General features: G+C 50.0%; 2 protein-coding genes across 8 annotated transcripts in view; one reads left to right on the forward strand and one right to left on the reverse strand.

Moving 5' to 3' along the window:
• LOC147028111 (pyruvate dehydrogenase [acetyl-transferring]-phosphatase 1, mitochondrial-like) overlaps positions 1-9087 on the reverse strand; it is a 55432-nt gene extending 46345 nt beyond the window's left edge. For 2 of the 3 annotated variants that reach the window (XM_085878176.1, XM_085878174.1), the window contains exon 1: positions 8929-9073. The gene's annotated coding sequence lies outside the window, so the exon portion shown is untranslated. Of the gene's footprint in view, positions 1-8928 lie in introns of all 3 variants that reach the window. The other variant, XM_085878175.1, reaches the window with a different exon arrangement.
• The window catches only part of LOC147028112 (SID1 transmembrane family member 1-like), a 199856-nt gene continuing 187500 nt past the window's right edge, over positions 8993-21348 (forward strand). For 3 of the 5 annotated variants that reach the window (XM_085878156.1, XM_085878155.1, XM_085878158.1), the window contains exon 1: positions 9055-9261. In XM_085878156.1, the coding sequence (XP_085734282.1) occupies positions 9055-9261 (207 nt within the window). Of the gene's footprint in view, positions 9262-18261; positions 19863-21348 lie in introns of those variants that run through there. The other 2 variants (XM_085878160.1, XM_085878159.1) reach the window with 2 other exon arrangements.

Consider the following 21348-nt stretch of genomic DNA (forward strand, 5'->3'; position numbering starts at 1 on the left):
CCGTGGGATCTTTGACGTCCACCCGTGGGATCTTTGACGTCCACCCGTGGGATCTTTGACGTCCACCCCTGGGATCTTTGACGTCCACCCGTGGGATCTTTGACGTCCACCCGTGGGATCTTTGACGTCCACCCGTGGGTTCTTTGACGTCCACCCGTGGGATCTTTGACGTCCACCCGTGGGATCTTTGACGTCCACCCGTGGGATCTTTGACGTCCACCAGTGGGAACTTTAACGTCCACCAGTGGGATCTTTAACTTCCACCAGTGGGATCCTTAACGTCCACCCGTGGGATCTTTGACGTCCACCCGTGGGATCTTTAACGTCCACCAGTGGGATCTTTAACTTCCACCAGTGGGATCTTTAACGTCCACCCGTGGGATCTTTGACATCCACCAGTGGGATCTTTAACGTCCACCCGTGGGATCTTTGACGTCCACCAGTGGGATCTTTAACGTCCACCAGTGGGATCTTTAACTTCCACCAGTGGGATCTTTAACGTCCACCCGTGGGATCTTTAACGTCCACCCGTGGGATCTTTGACGTCCACCAGTGGGATCTTTGACTTCCACCAGTGGGATCTCTGACGTCCACCCGTGGGATCTTTGACGTCCACCCGTGGGATCTTTGACGTCCACCAGTGGGATCTTTAACGTCCACCCGTGGGATCTTTAACGTCCACCCGTGGGATCTTTAACGTCCACCCGTGGGATCTTTAACGTCCACCAGTGGGATCTTTAACGTCCACCCGTGGGATCTTTGACGTCCACCCGTGGGATCTTTGACGTCCACCCGTGGGATCTTTGACGTCCACCCGTGGGATCTTTGACGTCCACCAGTGGGATCTTTAACGTCCACCAGTGGGATCTTTGACGTCCACCCGTGGGATCTTTGACGTCCACCCGTGGGATCTTTGACGTCCACCCGTGGGATCTTTGACGTCCACCCGTGGGATCTTTGACGTCCACCCGTGGGATCTTTGACGTCCACCCGTGGGATCTTTGACGTCCACCCGTGGGATCTTTGACGTCCACCCGTGGGATCTTTGACGTCCACCCGTGGGATCTTTAACGTCCAACCGTGGGATCTTTGACGTTCACCCGTGGGATCTTTAACGTCCACCCGTGGGATCTTTAACGTCCACCAGTGGGATCTTTAACGTCCACCCGTGGGATTTTTGACGTCCACCAGTGGGATCTTTGACGTCCACCCGTGGGATCTTTGACGTCCACCAGTGGGATCTTTAACGTCCACCAGTGGGATCTTTAACTTCCACCAGTGGGATTTTTAACGTCCACCCGTGGGATCTTTGACGTCCACCCGTGGGATCTTTGACGTCCACCAGTGGGATCTTTGACGTCCACCAGTGGGATCTTTGACGTCCACCAGTGGGATCTTTGACGTCCACCCGTGGGATGTTTGACGTCCACCCGTGGGATCTTTGACGTCCACCAGTGGGATCTTTAACGTCCACCAGTGGGATCTTTAACTTCCACCAGTGGGATCTTTAACGTCCACCCGTGGGATCTTTGACGTCCACCCGTGGGATCTTTGACGTCCACCCGTGGGATCTTTGACGTCCACCCGTGGGATCTTTGACGTCCACCCGTGGGATCTTTGACGTCCACCAGTGGGATCTTTGACGTCCACCCGTGGGATCTTTAACGTCCACCCGTGGGATCTTTAACGTCCACCCGTGGGATCTTTGACGTCCACCCGTGGGATCTTTGACGTCCACCCGTGGGATCTTTGACGTCCACCCGTGGGATCTTTGAAGTCCACCAGTGGGATCTTTGACGTCCACCCGTGGGATCTTTGACGTCCACCCGTGGGATCTTTGACGTCCACCCGTGGGATCTTTGACGTCCACCCGTGGGATCTTTGACGTCCACCCGTGGGATCTTTAACGTCCACCAGTGGGATCTTTGACGTCCACCCGTGGGATCTTTGACGTCCACCAGTGGGATCTTTGACGTCCACCCGTGGGATCTTTGACGTCCACCCGTGGGATCTTTGACGTCCACCCGTGGGATCTTTGACGTCCACCCCTGGGATCTTTGACGTCCACCCGTGGGATCTTTGACGTCCACCCGTGGGTTCTTTGACGTCCACCCGTGGGATCTTTGACCTCCACCCGTGGGATCTTTGACGTCCACCCGTGGGATCTTTGACGTCCACCAGTGGGATCTTTAACGTCCACCAGTGGGATCTTTAACTTCCACCAGTGGGATCTTTAACGTCCACCCGTGGGATCTTTGACCTCCACCCGTGGGATCTTTGACGTCCACCCGTGGGATCTTTGACGTCCACCCGTGGGATCTTTGACATCCACCCGTGGGATCTTTGACGTCCACCAGTGGGATCTTTAACGTCCACCCGTGGGATCTTTGACGTCCACCAGTGGGATCTTTGACGTCCACCAGTGGGATCTTTAACGTCCACCAGTGGGATCTTTAACTTCCACCAGTGGGATCTTTAACGTCCACCAGTGGGATCTTTGACGTCCACCCGTGGGATCTTTGACGTCCACCCGTGGGATCTTTGACGTCCACCAGTGGGATCTTTAACGTCCACCCGTGGGATCTTTAACGTCCACCCGTGGGATCTTTAACGTTCACCCGTGGGATCTTTAACGTCCACCCGTGGGATCTTTGACGTCCACCCGTGGGATCTTTGACGTTCACCAGTGGGATCTTTGACGTCCACCAGTGAGATCTTTAACGTCCACCCGTGGGATCTTTGACGTCCACCCGTGGGATCTTTGACGTCCACCCGTGGGATCTTTGACGTCCACCCGTGGGATCTTTGACGTCCACCAGTGGGATCTTTGACGTCCACCAGTGGGATCTTTAACGTCCACCCGTGGGATCTTTGACGTCCACCAGTGGGATCTTTGACGTCCACCCGTGGGATCTTTGACGTCCACCAGTGGGATCTTTGACGTCCACCAGTGGGATCTTTGACGTCCACCAGTGGGATCTTTGACGTCCACCAGTGGGATCTTTGACGTCCACCCGTGGGATCTTTGACGTCCACCCGTGGGATCTTTGACGTCCACCAGTGGGATCTTTGACGTCCACCCGTGGGATCTTTAACGTCCACCCGTGGGATCTTTAACGTCCACCCGTGGGATCTTTAACGTCCACCCGTGGGATCTTTAACGTCCACCCGTGGGATCTTTAACGTCCACCCGTGGGATCTTTAACGTCCACCCGTGGGATCTTTAACGTCCACCAGTGGGATCTTTGACGTCCACCAGTGGGATCTTTGACGTCCACCCGTGGGATCTTTGACGTCCACCAGTGGGATCTTTGACGTCCACCAGTGGGATCTTTGACGTCCACCCGTGGGATCTTTGACGTCCACCCGTGGGATCTTTGACGTCCACCCGTGGGATCTTTGACGTCCACCAGTGGGATCTTTGACGTCCACCCGTGGGATCTTTGACGTCCACCCGTGGGATCTTTGACGTCCACCCGTGGGATCTTTGACGTCCACCAGTGGGATCTTTGACGTCCACCCGTGGGATCTTTGACGTCCACCCGTGGGATCTTTGACGTCCACCCGTGGGATCTTTGACGTCCACCCGTGGGATCTTTGACGTCCACCCGTGGGATCTTTGACGTCCACCCGTGGGATCTTTGACGTCCACCCGTGGGATCTTTGACGTCCACCAGTGGGATCTTTGACGTCCACCAGTGGGATCTTTAACTTCCACCAGTGGGATCTCTGACGTCCACCCGTGGGATCTTTGACGTCCACCCGTGGGATCTTTGACGTCCACCAGTGGGATCTTTGACGTCCACCAGTGGGATCTTTAACTTCCACCAGTGGGATCTCTGACGTCCACCCGTGGGATCTTTGACGTCCACCCGTGGGATCTTTGACGTCCACCAGTGGGATCTTTAACGTCCACCCGTGGGATCTTTCACGTCCACCCGTGGGATCTTTAACGTCCACCCGTGGGATCTTTAACGTTCACCCGTGGGATCTTTAACGTCCACCCGTGGGATCTTTAACGTCCACCAGTGGGATCTTTAACATCCACCAGTGGGATCTTTGACGTCCACCCGTGGGATCTTTGACGTCCACCCGTGGGATCTTTGACGTCCACCAGTGGGATCTTTAACTTTCACCAGTGGGATCTCTAACGTCCACCCGTAGGATCTTTGACGTCCACCCGTGGGATCTTTGACGTCCACCCGTGGGATCTTTGACGTCCACCAGTGGGATCTTTAACGTCCACCCGTGGGATCTTTAACGTCCACCCGTGGGATCTTTAACGTCCACCCGTGGGATCTTTAACGTCCACCCGTGGGATCTTTGACGTCCACCAGTGGGATCTTTGACGTCCACCCGTGGGATCTTTGACGTCCACCAGTGGGATCTTTAACGTCCACCCGTGGGATCTTTAACGTCCACCAGTGGGATCTTTAACGTCCACCAGTGGGATCTTTGACGTCCACCCCTGGGATCTTTGACATCCACCCGTGGGTTCTTTGACGTCCACCCGTGGGATCTTTGACGTCCACCCGTGGGATCTTTGACGTCCACCCGTGGGATCTTTGACGTCCACCCGTGGGATCTTTGACGTCCACCCGTGGGATCTTTGACGTCCACCAGTGGGATCTTTGACGTCCACCCGTGGGATCTTTGACGTCCACCCGTGGGATCTTTGACGTCCACCCGTGGGATCTTTGACGTCCACCCGTGGGATCTTTGACGTCCACCAGTGGGATCTTTGACGTCCACCAGTGGGATCTTTAACTTCCACCAGTGGGATCTTTAACGTCCACCCGTGGGATCTTTGACGTCCACCCGTGGGATCTTTGACGTCCACCCGTGGGATCTTTGACGTCCACCCGTGGGATCTTTAACGTCCACCCGTGGGATCTTTAACGTCCACCCGTGGGATCTTTAACGTCCACCCGTGGGATCTTTTACGTCCACCAGTGGGATCTTTAACGTCCACCAGTGGGATCTTTAACGTCCACCAGTGGGATCTTTGACGTCCACCCGTGGGATCTTTGACTTCCACCAGTGGGATCTTTGACGTCCACCCGTGGGATCTTTGACGTCCACCAGTGGGATCTTTAACGTCCACCAGTGGGATCTTTGACGTCCACCCGTGGGATCTTTGACGTCCACCCGTGGGATCTTTGACGTCCACCCGTGGGATCTTTGACGTCCACCCGTGGGATCTTTGACGTCCACCAGTGGGATCTTTGACGTCCACCCGTGGGATCTTTGACGTCCACCCGTGGGATCTTTGACGTCCACCCGTGGGATCTTTGACGTCCACCCGTGGGATCTTTGACGTCCACCCGTGGGATCTTTGACGTCCACCCGTGGGATCTTTGACGTCCACCAGTGGGATCTTTAACGTCCACCCGTGGGATCTTTGACGTCCACCCGTGGGATCTTTGACGTCCACCAGTGGGATCTTTGACGTCCACCCGTGGGATCTTTGACGTCCACCAGTGGGATCTTTGACGTCCACCAGTGGGATCTTTAACGTCCACCAGTGGGATCTTTGACGTCCACCCGTGGGATCTTTGACGTCCACCCGTGGGATCTTTGACGTCCACCAGTGGGATCTTTGACGTCCACCCGTGGGATCTTTAACGTCCACCCGTGGGATCTTTAACGTCCACCAGTGGGATCTTTAACGTCCACCAGTGGGATCTTTAACGTCCACCAGTGGGATCTTTAACGTCCACCAGTGGGATCTTTAACGTCCACCAGTGGGATCTTTAACGTCCACCCGTGGGATCTTTAACGTCCACCAGTGGGATCTTTAACGTCCACCCGTGGGATCTTTAACGTCCACCCGTGGGATCTTTAACGTCCACCCGTGGGATCTTTAACGTCCACCCGTGGGATCTTTAACGTCCACCAGTGGGATCTTTAACGTCCACCCGTGGGATCTTTAACGTCCACCCGTGGGATCTTTGACGTCCACCAGTGGGATCTTTGACGTCCACCAGTGGGATCTTTGACGTCCACCCGTGGGATCTTTGACGTCCACCAGTGGGATCTTTGACGTCCACCCGTGGGATCTTTGACGTCCACCCGTGGGATCTTTGACGTCCACCAGTGGGATCTTTGACGTCCACCCGTGGGATCTTTGACGTCCACCCGTGGGATCTTTAACGTCCACCCGTGGGATCTTTAACGTCCACCCGTGGGATCTTTAACGTCCACCCGTGGGATCTTTGACGTCCACCCGTGGGATCTTTGACGTCCACCCGTGGGATCTTTGACGTCCACCCGTGGGATCTTTAACGTCCACCCGTGGGATCTTTAACGTCCACCCGTGGGATCTTTGACGTCCACCCGTGGGATCTTTAACGTCCACCAGTGGGATCTTTAACGTCCACCCGTGGGATCTTTAACGTCCACCCGTGGGATCTTTAACGTCCACCCGTGGGATCTTTAACGTCCACCAGTGGGATCTTTAACGTCCACCCGTGGGATCTTTGACGTCCACCAGTGGGATCTTTGACGTCCACCAGTGGGATCTTTGACGTCCACCCGTGGGATCTTTGACGTCCACCCGTGGGATCTTTGACGTCCACCCGTGGGATCTTTGACGTCCACCCGTGGGATCTTTAACGTCCACCAGTGGGATCTTTAACGTCCACCCGTGGGATCTTTAACGTCCACCAGTGGGATCTTTAACGTCCACCCGTGGGATCTTTGACGTCCACCCGTGGGATCTTTGACGTCCACCCGTGGGATCTTTGACGTCCACCAGTGGGATCTTTGACGTCCACCCGTGGGATCTTTCACGTCCACCCGTGGGATCTTTCACGTCCACCCGTGGGATCTTTAACGTCCACCCGTGGGATCTTTAACGTCCACCAGTGGGATCTTTAACTTCCACCAGTGGGATCTTTAACGTCCACCAGTGGGATCTTTAACGTCCACCAGTGGGATCTTTAACGTTCACCCGTGGGATCTTTGACTTCCACCCGTGGGATCTTTGACGTCCACCCGTGGGATCTTTGACGTCCACCCGTGGGATCTTTGACGTCCACCCGTGGGATCTTTAACGTCCACCCGTGGGATCTTTAACGTCCACCCGTGGGATCTTTAACGTCCACCCGTGGGATTTTTAACGTCCACCAGTGGGATCTTTAACTTCCACCAGTGGGATCTTTAACGTCCACCCGTGGGATCTTTAACGTCCACCCGTGGGATCTTTGACGTCCACCAGTGGGATCTTTGACGTCCACCAGTGGGATCTTTGACGTCCACCAGTGGGATCTTTAACGTCCACCAGTGGGATCTTTAACTTCCACCAGTGGGATCTTTAACTTCCACCAGTGGGATCTTTAACGTCCACCCGTGGGATCTTTGACGTCCACCCGTGGGATCTTTGACGTCCACCCGTGGGATCTTTGACGTCCACCAGTGGGATCTTTGACGTCCACCAGTGGGATCTTTGACGTCCACCCGTGGGATCTTTGACGTCCACCCGTGGGATCTTTGACGTCCACCAGTGGGATCTTTAACGTCCACCAGTGGGATCTTTAACTTCCACCAGTGGGATCTTTGACGTCCACCCGTGGGATCTTTGACGTCCACCCGTGGGATCTTTGACGTCCACCAGTGGGATCTTTAACGTCCACCAGTGGGATCTTTAACTTCCACCAGTGGGATCTTTAACGTCCACCCGTGGGATCTTTGACGTCCACCCGTGGGATCTTTGACGTCCACCCGTGGGATCTTTGACGTCCACCCGTGGGATCTTTGACGTCCATCAGTGGGATCTTTAACGTCCACCCGTGGGATCTTTAACGTCCACCCGTGGGATCTTTCACGTCCACCCGTGGGATCTTTGACGTCCACCCCTGGGATCTTTGACGTCCACCAGTGGGATCTTTGACGTCCACCCGTGGGATCTTTGACGTCCACCCGTGGGATCTTTGACGTCCACCAGTGGGATCTTTGACGTCCACCCGTGGGATCTTTGACGTCCACCCGTGGGATCTTTGACGTCCACCCGTGGGATCTTTGACGTCCACCCGTGGGATCTTTGACGTCCACCCGTGGGATCTTTGACGTCCACCCCTGGGATCTTTGACGTCCACCCGTGGGATCTTTGACGTCCACCCGTGGGATCTTTGACGTCCACCCCTGGGATCTTTGACGTCCACCCGTGGGATCTTTGACGTCCACCCGTGGGATCTTTGACGTCCACCCGTGGGATCTTTGACGTCCACCCGTGGGATCTTTGACGTCCACCAGTGGGATCTTTGACGTCCACCCGTGGGATCTTTGACGTCCACCCGTGGGATCTTTGACGTCCACCCGTGGGATCTTTAACGTCCACCCGTGGGATCTTTAACGTCCACCCGTGGGATCTTTAACGTCCACCCGTGGGATCTTTAACGTCCACCCGTGGGATCTTTAACGTTCACCCGTGGGATCTTTAACGTCCACCCGTGGGATCTTTAACGTCCACCAGTGGGATCTTTAACGTCCACCCGTGGGATCTTTAACGTCCACCCGTGGGATCTTTAACGTCCACCAGTGGGATCTTTAACGTCCACCCGTGGGATCTTTAACGTCCACCCGTGGGATCTTTAACGTCCACTTGTCAGCGAATGCAGGTACCCTGGCAACTGCAGCAGGCCTGACGTCCCCATGCCATGACGTGAAACACTCATGATGACGTACCAGGCTGACGATATAATTATATAAATCGTGTCACGATTCGATCCGAGACCAGTCAGCAGCTCACATTGTCAGGACGTGCTACGTCATCATATCAAAGCCATTCACTATCTCAATGTATTGCACACGATACATATGGTGATGAGGTAAATTGTATGTAATATATAAACGACGCCCGACGTCTCAATCACGTGTTCGTTCCGCGGCTCGAGGTCAAGCACACCGAGATATTATAACCAGTCTGACCTTTCCCAACACGTGACCTTACGCAGGCTGTGATAAGCGATCGTCGGTTGTCGGTTGTCGGTTGTCGGTTGTGAGGCTCCGAGTTCCGGTTGTGAGAAACCGTGTCGTCGATTCAGGAGGCCTTCGATGTCTGAGCGAACTAGCGTTGCCCCCTTGTGGTCCTTAAGAAGGAGAACAGTAGGTGTTTCGAAATGTTGCAAGCGCATCGTGAGTCCCTTTTACAGAGAAAGTTGCGACACGACGAGGCTTCAATTTCAAGGTCACGTGACTCGTGGGTGCCATCTTGTTTCGAATTGCGACGTCGAGGTTCTTCCAGTCGACTGGGCTGGAATCGTAAGTACAGCGGATTAGCACAATAATTGTGCGTTTTCTGAGAAAAGCATGAATTTTCTGACATGGTTCGTGGATACCATAATGTTTATTTTCAGATGCGGAGGGAAGTCAGATTTGACCTCCGAGGACCGTGAGAGGTCAAATCCAAGATGGCCGCCAGTCCACCGGGTCTCGTGTTCATCAAACGCGTTTAATTTTGGAACTAAACGGTGTAAAAAACCATTTAAGGTGTCATTTACAACTAAGTTTGGAATGGCCATTCGTTTGGTGATACTTTTGAGATCGCCAGGAGCCAAGGAAATGCATTTCGGTCAAGGTCAAGGTCAAATTACGTTAAAAACTTTTGGACATTCTTTTGGTAAAGACAATGGATTGGACCTATGCAATATAGCGAAACTTCGCTTCCATTTTGACACTATAGGGATAATAATACAAAAAAATTACCAGAATAGTCCCATGCTGTGAGTCTATTTAATACTTTATTAATAGCAATGATGATGATGGTAATGGTAGTGATCAAAATCTAACATCCTCCAGAACAGAAGCACAGTGCAGTGCACTTGAGCGCAGCTTTGGCACACTTACACCGTCCAGTGCATCCTTTCTCACAGCGACAGCGGATCAATTCATGGCACGATTTTGATGCTTCGAGGAGAGGGGTCCAAAGCGGCTGCCACCCAGTTGTTTCCTTTGTCCAGCCCCAGTCAGATGGCTCTGGCAACTCTGGATCCAGGACCAATGCTTGGTTTCAACAGTTGGCCTGGTAGCAAGTGCGCTTGTTGTGTTGTTTGAGTGCTGCCTGGGTTGGAGGAATGTTCTCTAGAGTTCTAGACTTCTGTGTGAAGAGCTGTTTCCTGGCATGATTCACTTCCGTGCTTTCACTGGTTCGATCGTACATTATTTTTTTTTTGTATGCCTTGGTCGAGGCTCGTATGAGAGCTAACACACAACTCACAGCAAGGAGGCATGAGACGAGGGGCGGGAGTGGAAGGGACAAAACAGTGGGGAACAGACACATTAGGTGAACTGTGGAAGGGAGAGGGATGGGGATGGGACAGGGAACATGGCGAAGAGAAGATGGACATTACAGGGACTTTCAGGAAGGAAAGCAGGAGAAATGAAGGAAGTGGGCTTGGGTGGATTATCGGGGGTAGAAAAGATCGAGGATTTGAATGGGGGAAGATAAGAGGTGGTGGTGAACAGCTGTTTTGAAAGCCTGGAGGGAAGAATGGGAAAGAATAGAGTGAGGAAGTTTATTCCAAAGGCGGGAAAAAAGAGGAATGAAAGAGTGAAGATGAGCAGTGATTCGTGATTTTGGTAGTTTTACCAGAAGGGGGTTGTTGGCGGACCTTGAGCGCCCTGTGGAAATGTGGTGGGGACAAATCGCAGAGAGAGCAGGGGGCAAGGCTGGAGAGGAGTCGGTAGAAGACAGAAAGACCACCGACCAACCTGCGGTGATTGAGTGAGAGGCCCAAAGACTCAGCTTCATTGCGGGAGATGCCGATGATCTTAAGTGCCCTGGTTTCGACAGCGTGAAGCCGAGAAAGGTGGGAGGCAGGAGCACCAGCCCAGAGGGGAGAGCAGTACTCCATCAGGCTACGGACAAAAGCTTTGTAAGTGGTCAGGAGCTCAAGAGGGCCGAGGAAGGACTTTGCATGACGGAGGATTCCCAGTCGGCGACTGGCTTTTGAGGCGAGGTTGGAAATGTGACTTTCCCAGGAAAGGTCATGGCAGATAGTGAGACCCAGAAGCTTGAAAGAAAAGACTTCTTCCAGAGGATTGTTGAGAAAGTGGATGGGGGGGTTTTCTAAACGGTCCTTTCGAAGAGACATAGTGAGAGTGAGATTTAACATAGTGTGACATAGTGAGAGAGTGTGTGAGACATTAGCACCACAAATCGCTCCAGCAGTAACATCGATCCTTCACTGACCTCACTTGACATGCATAGGAGTTCATTGAAAGCATCATTCACCTCTGGGAAAGACTTCCAAGTTTCCCAGGCAGTCTTCTTTCCTCTGCCAGCGAATGCAGATATGTCTCACCCGGTGAAAGCGTGAAGGACTGGGAGTCAGACACTGTGATGGATTCATTGTGGCAACCATTTCGTGAACAGCTATGTAACGAAAGCTTGACCCGACACCAAAGGCAACCCACAGCTCATTAGGAGCTGTCTTGCTGAATGAAGCTACAGCCAGTACTACCACATCAGTATCAACGGTACGTATGGTCACCTTCTTACACCCCTTTTGCACAGCATCTCCCACATGCAGAAGTAGACGAGTGTCGGCCTCCTCCTGCGAGCATGGGGCAAGGCAGGCCAAGTATGACTCAGCCGGAGAGCAAAGGGCTCCACTTCCATCTGTTGCATACAGTTCCTTGCCCTCTGCTAGAGGAAGATGAACAACTACGCGTGACAGGAAAGCAAACAATTCGGTTTTGTTATCATCGCATTGAAGGAAGTCCTTCCAGTTCTTTGGCATCACAGTAGAAGGATCCACTCTTTTCCTGGTGCCCTTTCCCTCTTCTGTCGTGTTGAGGCTTTGAGGCTTGCGGGTAGGTATACATCCTAGACAAGGTCGATGCGGCTGCTTTTCTCAAGTTGAGCAGAGATGTATGGTATGGTGACTAGTGGCCATCTTGGATTTGACCTCTCACTGTCCCCTCAGAGGTCAAATCCGACTTCCCTCCACATCCGAAAATAAACATGGTATGACCTAACTATGCTAGAAATTTCATGCTTTTCTCATAAAATGCACAATTTGTTAAAATATGAGAGCTTATCCGCTGTACTAGAAAGCGATGGCACCTTTGTTTCTCTGCGAAATAAGATATTGGCCCCATGTGTGTGTGTGTGCATGTTTATATGTGCTGCTATGAAGTTTCGCAGTTTAAAGTTTGATGAGTTGCTTTCAATACTTCATCATAAATAAATCTCTCAATTTAACAATGGAAAAAAAGAAGAATAATTTCTCAATAAACAACCTGGATATCAGGATTCCAACTGAAAATGAAATTGCGGCTGGACTTGGGGAGTGAGAGATGAAAATAAAAGAAACTTTCTTATCCCTACTGATGTCAAGACAGACTCAGGACCACCTGGACGTCCTGGAGAATCTATTTGTTGTGCATCTTAAGAATCCTGTACCGTAGCTTGAAGATTATCAACAGCACACAGTCGCTTAATATTGTTACGAATCTGGAACCCATCGCACACAACAGCCAGGGTCCCTATAGAACAGTTATATCGATAAGTCTGTGTTTCTAGTCAGGGTTCCTTCCCCTTTGGTTAATGGGTGAATAATTGTACTTGCGCTGTGAATTATTTTATAGTTAGACCTTTTGTTACATCAATTACTACAACAACAATATCCTCCTTCGTTTCTCGTCCCACCATCATCCATCGGCACCATTAAACCCGTGCATGTCAGCACGTACATGGACGGAGTTTCCTCGGCCACCAGAGCGCCAACTCCGCCCCAGAGAGATGGAATGTTCCCCGCGACCAATGAGAGGCAAGACGTCTCAGACATCGACTTTCTCACGAACCCCAGACCAATGGGAGGCGAGACGTCTCAGATGGCGAACTTTCCCACGGCCTCTCGACCAATGAGAGGTGAGACGTCTCAGACACCGACTTTCCCACGAACCCCAGACCATGGGAGGCGAGACGTCTCGGATGGCGATCCATCCCACGACACCCCAGCTCGCAGGAGAAATGCAATACAGTATAAGGAATGCCAGGGCCTTGGAAAGAGCGTTTGGGTTGGGTGATCGAGTTTGAGGTGCCATAGGTCGACTCGTCTGGTCTGGTCGGCTTGGCAGCAATCGGGTTTGAGGTGCCGGAGATCGACTCGTCTGGTCTGGTCAGCTTGGCAGTGCTCGGGTCGTCTCTCATCTTGTCCACCAGGCGTCCGACACTTTTCCTCCGTTCCTGGTGCTTGGAGTGGCATTGTTGCTGTGGGTTCGAGTCCCGCCGAGCCAGATCGTCGAAGACCACACGAGGTGGACAGGTCCAAGTGCAGGCTCTGGTCTCTCGCTCACCTGTCCTCGAGCTGGAGGCCTTCAATAAAGGCCATTGGGGTCCATTTCTGTGTGTGTGCGTCTGTCTGTGGGCCCGTCTTTAAGTAGGAACTGTTAAGTGCTTGTGCTGTACATTATTTCATTTCTTTATAGTCGGTTTAACTCTGCTCTTGTGAGTTCCTTCCCCACCTATTGTAAATAAATAGCCATTTGTTGAATGTATCAGCTAGTTTCTGTGTTTTCTTCATTGTTTTAACACGGTGCGTGTTGGGTGATTAAAAAGGCCGTTGTTTCTGTAAAAGTACATTTGGACCGATGGGACCTCGGTAACCATCCGCTCGGGTTACGCGCGGGTCGAGCACGGAAATGACTTGTCCTGTTCGAGCCCCATCGAGGGTGTGAATACTCGGTAGATCGCCACGTGGGCCTCTAGGTATTTTGAAGTTTGGCAAATAACCCTGTGCCCACGCGGTTGATTTATTGACGATTCACGATCCTGTAAGGGACCCGTACCTTCGGAGTTATCCGAGGGTAACGATCTGAATTCCGGGTGTTCGGTGGAGCCGACGCTACTGCTCCACCTCGCGGTCGTGATCGTCGCCGATACCCGTCCCACAACAATATATTTTGCTCTGGTAGCTATAATCAACAAGATGATGGAGAATGATTGGCCAACTTCTTGCATCAGGCGGTCAAACTATGCTGTCAGAACCACAAGTACCAGCAAAGAAGTTTGTCTAATGTGCAGAACACACTGTCGGAGCTTGTGCAAGTATGGCCGGACTCAACAGCTAATTGTATCTGCAGAATCCAGAAAACTGAAAAGTCCTGCAACATATACATGCAGGTAGTCATTGAGCAAGTCGAACAAGGAAATCACCAAGCAGTTGCATTGACCAAACTAAATCGGTATAGTTTTATATGGATGTGGTACTACCAAAGAAGGTGTTTAATATTGTAATAGCTTTTGTGGGTCTATCCTGATCCTGATGTGACAAACGTTGCCTTTGGATAACTCCATGAGAATGGTGTGCCTTTTCGAGACCACGATCGCCAGTCATCCCCGAACTTCACACTGGGTCCCACGCCCAAAGTCGAGTTACCATATGACAAAGTCTGAGTACAAGCGGGTACTGTGCCGACAATTACGCAACTAATCTTAACTTGTAGGCCCAGCAGGACCACTCGTTACATAAATGTTTCCAGCGCTTCCCAAGCCCAATTTACCCTAGTTTATCCATTACCGCAATCAAAACTGACAGAATAAACCAGGATAGTTTCTTAAGGAAATTGCTTTTCGTGGCAGTAATAAGAAAATGTAAGTTCTTTACAAGAAGATGCAATGGCAGGCATACAAGTATATTTCAGGTATGTTCAGCACGTATACATTAACCTTATCCCTCACGTGCAAAAAACCAGCCCTTGGAACAATAACTGAGCAACTCTATATAGTAGCTGGTGCCACATGCATCCGGCAAAGGAGAGATGGGAACTGGGGTCGTGTGCCTTTAGTAAGAGGCTTGTTATCCCTTTCCAAGCAGCTTGTTCTTGCTTTCCAAACCAGTCATGTTACATCAATCACTTTGCAAGCCACTCGCCTAGCCTCTCAGGGAGTGAAACGGGGGTAGAAAAGATCATGGCTTTTGGATGGGGAACGATCATGATCTGAAATGGTGGTGAACAGCTGTCTTGAAGACGTGGAGACAAGAATGAGATTGAAAATAATGTGGAAGTTGGTTCCACAGGTGGGGAAAAAGAGGAACAAATGAGTGGAGGTGAGCAGTGATTCTGCATTCAGGTAGTTTTACTAGAAAAGGGTTGTTGGTGGACCATGTAAGTCCTGTTCAAACCTTGGGTGGGGGAGGGACAAAGCACGGAAAGAGCAGAGGGTGCAAGACATAAAAGGAGGTGGTAGAAGACAAAGAGACCATCTACTTGTTTGCGATAGCGAAGTGGTAGGACAATCGACTCAGCTTCATCGCAGGAGATTCCAATAATCCTAAAGTATGTTCACAAAGTATGGATATGTTCACAAACAGTAATCTTTATAAACAGCTACGTGTGATGGGTGGAAAAAAAAATTGGCTCGGTAATTTAGAAAACATGTTAATTCGGCAAACGGCTCAGAAATCGGATGTTATTTCACAGAATGGTGGGTCAGGATGGCAGAGGACGGGCTACTCGCTCGGGACTACGGAGCACTAATTTGTCGCTCGGGACGACGGAGGACAGGCCATTCTCTCGGGACAGCGCAGGACGGGCCACTCACTTGGGATGGCGCAGAATAGGCTACTCACTCGTGTCGGTGGAGGACGGGCCACTCGCTCTGGACGACCGAGCACAAGTCTCTCGCTTGGGACGACCGAGCACAAGTCTCTCGCTCGAGACGACCGAGCATGAACCTCTCGCTCGGGACGACCGAGCAGGAACCTCTCGCTCGGGACGACCGAGCACGAGCCTCTCGCTCGGGACGACCGAGCACGAGCCTCTCGCTCGGGACGACCGAGCACGAGCCTCTCGCTCGGGACGACCGAGCACGAGCCTCTCGCTCGGGACGACCGAGCACGAGCCTCTCGCTCGGGACGACCGAGCACGAGCCTCTCGCTCGGGACGACCGAGCACGAGCCTCTCGCTCGGGACGACCGAGCACGAGCCTCTCGCTCGGGACGACCGAGCACGAGCCTCTCGCTCGGGACGACCGAGCACGAGCCTCTCGCTCGGGACGACCGAGCACGAGCCTCTCGCTCGGGACGACCGAGCACGAGCCTCTCGCTCGGGACGACCGAGCACGAACCTCTTGCTCGGGACGACATAGCGCGGTTCCGTTAATGACTGTACAGTGCTCAGCAAGTGGCTTAAGCACTCAAGCAAGCACTCCAATTAAATGGTTGATAAGAAAGGGCTGGCGAGGTTGTGGCTGCATTCCATATAGGATCCGTTTAACTTTAAATCTGTTCTTCATGGCGCCCGCAACAGTTAAATACATGACATGAAACATCACTCAAAGTGACACTTGGCGAAACGGGACGGCACTCGGTTGGGATCTTTTGAGGTCTAATATTCTCGAGGGTTTACAGAGTGTTTGCGGTGTAAAGGGGTTTATGGGTTTTTACAGAGCCATAACGGGTTTAATGGATCTATAGAGTCTAAGGGGTCTTACCCAAACTGACGATTCATCCTTGTCACACACCCAACCTGTCCAAGTTTTGTCCAAATCCATCCATAACCTTTTGATATAATATTGTGCTACATATCGTTTTTGGCTCCATCTCTCATTGGTGAAGAATCACTTGAGAAATGATCGGATCTGAATCCGGATCCGGATCTTCACCAAAATTAAGTGATGCTGTCATGCTATCCTTGGCTGGTCACGAACATACAAAAAAAAAAATTCAGAACGATTGCTTGAAAACTGTGGCCAAAAATCGTGTGACAAACAGAGAAACAAACAGAAAAAAAATCACTCAGAGTGACACTTGACGAAACGGAATGGCACACCTCCATCAGGCTGAACAGTTTACATTTTATATCCCACTGATAGGTCGGATCTAAATCCTGACCTTAACCAAAATCTAATTGGCTTGTTCTCATCACCTAAACAACTCTTATACCTCTTTTTGTCACAAGTGGTCCACAACTTTTAGAGATGTCATGCTCTACAAAGTTTATGAATCTCGATGGTGAAGAATCACTTGAAAAATTCTCAAATCCAGATCTAGATTCAGATCTTCACCAAAATTAAGCGTTGCTGTCTTTGACCGGCCATCTACACACACAAAAAAATTCAGAACGATTACTTGAAAGCTGTTGCCAAAATCGTGTGACAAACAGACAAACAGACAGACAAACATACTTGGCAAATTTTTTTTTTCGCCAAGTAATGATGTCGTTCAAATAATGACTTTAGGGTTTATCCACAAAAGAGTTGCTCTTCAACAGAGAACAACCGTGGAGACATCACAAAGTTTAATCACCCGTGAAACAAACATTGCAAATAATCCGCCACGTTGTCTGCTCGTCTGTGCACCGGTCACGTGGTACATCGTCTGTGATCCGTGCAAACGTTATAACTTTAATTTGAAATGTCCGTTTTTCACCAGATTTGCTTCGATTCCCTGTAGAGCACCTTGTGAAATCTCTGAAAATATAGATACAGATCTGGCAAATGCTATGGATAAGCAGTCGCTCTGGGGATCGGGGGGCGAGGTCAAGCAGTGAATGCGTTCACTCATATAGCTCAATGAAGCTGGTTAATTTTGGCGCATTCTTAAATCTTTTGTTCACTCAATATAATTCTCCAAACAGGAGAAAAAGATAAGTTTAATGCTTTGGAATTCTTACATTTTCTTGTGTATTGTATATATGGAGGAGGAGGTAGCATAGCCTTGCTTGTTTAAAGTAAATCAGTATATCGGCTTAGTTATTAGATTTGTTATTTCTTTAAATTATCTGATTTCACAACAGATTTGGACACTCATTTAGTCCAGACATGCCTGGTGTTGGCTCAATGGTTAGGGTGGTGGGCTTGGGATCCGATGATCCTGAGTTCAAATCCCCCTCAGCTGTTTAATTAATACCAGGTGTGGTTGACTCAGCCTATCATCCTTCCGAGGTCTGCAAAATGAGTGTCGGCTTGCTGGTATACTGTGTTGGAGTGGCGACTCATCCAGGATTGTGTTCAATAGCCAAGGAGACTGCTAAGACAGCACCAACGCTCTGCACAGAGCATGGTCTTGATGGATGGATATACATATATTTATATATATATATATATATATATATATATATATATATATATATATATATATATATATATATATATATAAAATAATCATACATGGATATGCAGGTGACCCAAAGATCAGTTATTTCATTCACCTTTGTATAAATAGTCCTTGGTCCCTTGTCAAAGGGCTGTTTGGGGTGCATTGTGTTGGCTCAATTGCATTTGTCCCGTGTCATGTCTCCCCCAGGGCCGGCGCCAGACTATTTTGCACCCCAGGCAAGGCCAGCTACTTGCACCCCCCAAAAAATAATTACCAACTTCGATTTTTCGTTTGCGATGTTCTGCCTTTTGTTTGCGGTACTGGGCTCCAGAAGGTCGTTTTTTATCAGCCATAGCTCAGTGGAAAAAAACGAATAAAAAAGTAAACTATTACATAATGAAAAAAACCGTATTGAAAGAATAGAAGAGATAAAGAAAGAAGAATAGATAGATAAAGAAAGAAACAGTATTGTTCGTGTTGAAAACAATAAACTGGTTATGAACTAACAATGAACTATAAACTATGATGAACAATGAAATATTATATTTTCCTTTTATTATGTGTTTTCGTAAAACAATAATTTGCATACAACTGTGACCCTTGAAGGTCAGTAATGCGCTCCTCTGAGGTCTGTGCCCTGGGTGGCTGTCCTGGTCTCCCCCCTACTCCTCTACTATTTTAAATCTTTCTTCCTTCACACCATCGTTCTGTTCAATCCCTTTGTTACTTTCAATCATCCCTCCATTACCCCCATTGGCCCATCTCAACGATCCACCAATAATCTCCCCTCCATCAAACATCCTTTCAACAGTCCCTCCTTCATCCCATCGGTCTTACGTTTAATCCAGTGGCCATTTGGTCATCCCTCGGTCGTGCGGGGTTCCTTTCCGTGTTCCCTCCATCCGCGCATTCCTTGGTTACCCATTGGGTGCTCTCGCATGCATGTTCATGTCGCGTCTCACATACATGTTCGTGGCGCTTGGTGCTCGTCACAGCCTGCGAGGTGTGGCACTTATTGCAGGCGTGGTACATTGCAAAAGAGTGCGAGTGTTTTTTGCGTGCTGATGGGGCTGGGAGCTCTCATTGCGGCTTTGGGCGCGTGGAGGGCGGGCGGGCGTTTCGTTGAAAGTTCCCTCAGAACGGCGTGGCAATTTCCACAAGTGACGTTATCCACCCGCCCATTGGCTGTGGACCAATGGGAGGGGGAGAAGGCTTGTGGGAGGAGGGGAAGAAAGCTGATGTGAAGAAGAAGCAGAAAGGCAGAGAAGCAAACGGTATAGCTCGCACGAGCAGGGATGAAGAGCGCTCCTGAGCAGATTGCTCAGAAAACAGCCAGGGAAGTAGCAAAAGGCAGAAAGCAGACACAGAAGGCTGAGGGAAGCAGAGAGGAGAAACGAACGGAACAAAACGTTTTTTTTCTTTTACTTCCTCAAAAACTCTTTGACTATTTTCTCTTTCCTTACTTTTCTCTCAACGCAGGTCTTTTATTTAAGGCCTGGCCTTGATGAGGACGACTTGGTCTGTGACTGGCGCCTTCAACATTAAAAATAAATAAATAAAAAAGTTCGCCTGAGCAAAAGACGAAAATATGAAGAAGCCTCGTGAGGGGGGGGGGGGAGTGGAACAAAAACGTGTAAGGTGAAAAGAAAGGAAGGTTTCACGAGCAGTTGGTGTCGAGCTTCTGTGGAAAAAGAACACTCCTTCCACGAGCGTTATCCTGCCCTCTCGATGCTGTCAGCCATGAAGGACGAGGAGGATGAACAGCCGCACCTCATCGACGGGGGTTGGAGGAGGAAGAATCTAAGGCAGAGGAGGGTGAGTCGCACATGTACTTCACATATCTGGGATGCCAGGGAGAACTCATTCCTGGGTCTGGGCACCTCAGGGACGCGGCTGCGTGTCCCCATCGCTTCACATCATCACTGCCCATCTTCCCCATCCATTTTCCAACGCATTCTCCTGTACATTTGTGTGAGGAAGAGAAGGAAAGACTGCTTTCCTTTTCTCCATTCATTACTTTTATTTTATTTTCAAGTCCATCTTGTTTATTCTTTGCCGCTAAGTGAATGATGACCAAGTCTTTTGTTTAAATAAGATTGAAGAAGAATACATGTTATGGTTAAATCTGCTCTAATATGCCTTTTTGCTTTCTTGCTTATAAATACTTGCTTTTAAATTATTGCTTGCTTGTGTGTTTGTAGTAAATAATTGTTTGTTGCTATTTCCAACCTGTCTTGGTTTTCTTTTCCGTAATTGGTCCGATGCAGTGCATAAGTAAGGATAGACGGGATGTTCTACCTACATAATTTGCTTTGTCAGCCAGCCCACGCTCACTGTAACGCTCGACAGTAATTTGAGTGTGCGCTGAGGGCACTGACCCCAATTGTCCGGCCATCCATAGGGAAGGTATCACGCAAAGTAGTGTAACCCTGCCCAGAATAATCATGCCAATCAGCGTTCGTGGTTGCTTCGCAACCTGCCGGTGTGTGGAGTTATCTGTGCCCGGCGGCTTCAGGACCGGGCATTCGGGAGGGACCCAAATGCTTCCCCTCATCGCAATCCTCGAACCCGGATCCGTGACAATATACATATATTTAGATATCAAGTGAATCAGTCGAAAATTGATGATTTATGTAACCTTGACCTTTTGATCCATTAACACCAAAAAATAGGCTTCCATCTTGTCACTACCTCTACCAAGTGCTGAAATTTCATGAATATCGGAGTAAAAATGTGATCTGGAGGCGAGTGAAATACAAACAGACAGACAAACGTACAAACAGAACACGAAAGCTGCCATGCATAGCACAATACTTGTGAAACCCATTAAATATTCTGACCTTCAAAATAATTGGTGGTTGAATTCAATGAGAAAACATGCAAATCATCTTCAAATTTCAAGTAAATCGGATGAAAATTGAGGATTTTAGAAATTCGACAAAGTTGTTGACCTTTGGCCTATGTTGACCCTTTGACCTCAAAATCAATAGACATGCTTATGACCAACTCTACTATTTGGTGAAGTTTCATGAAGATCGGTTTAAAATGTGACCTGTAGGCGATTGACGTACAGACAGACAAACAAACAGAACCACAGACCATTCCAACCAACCAGAGAGTGCATGATTACTCTATGTAGGGATTGTGCGGAAAAAAATAAGTTGGTCCCACCTGCTACATACAAAACTAAAGTTACAATACCTTGCCATATCCTAACTACCCTATTCCTGACTAGTGTCCCACTTCATTTCCCCTCCCTCTACTCCCTCCTACCTCCTTCACCTACCTACCTTCACAACCT

Source organism: Eptatretus burgeri, chromosome 4, assembly GCF_056783735.1.
Source record: "Eptatretus burgeri isolate ZD-2024b chromosome 4, Ebu_testis_v1, whole genome shotgun sequence".
Classification (NCBI taxonomy): Eukaryota; Metazoa; Chordata; class Myxini; order Myxiniformes; family Myxinidae; genus Eptatretus; species Eptatretus burgeri.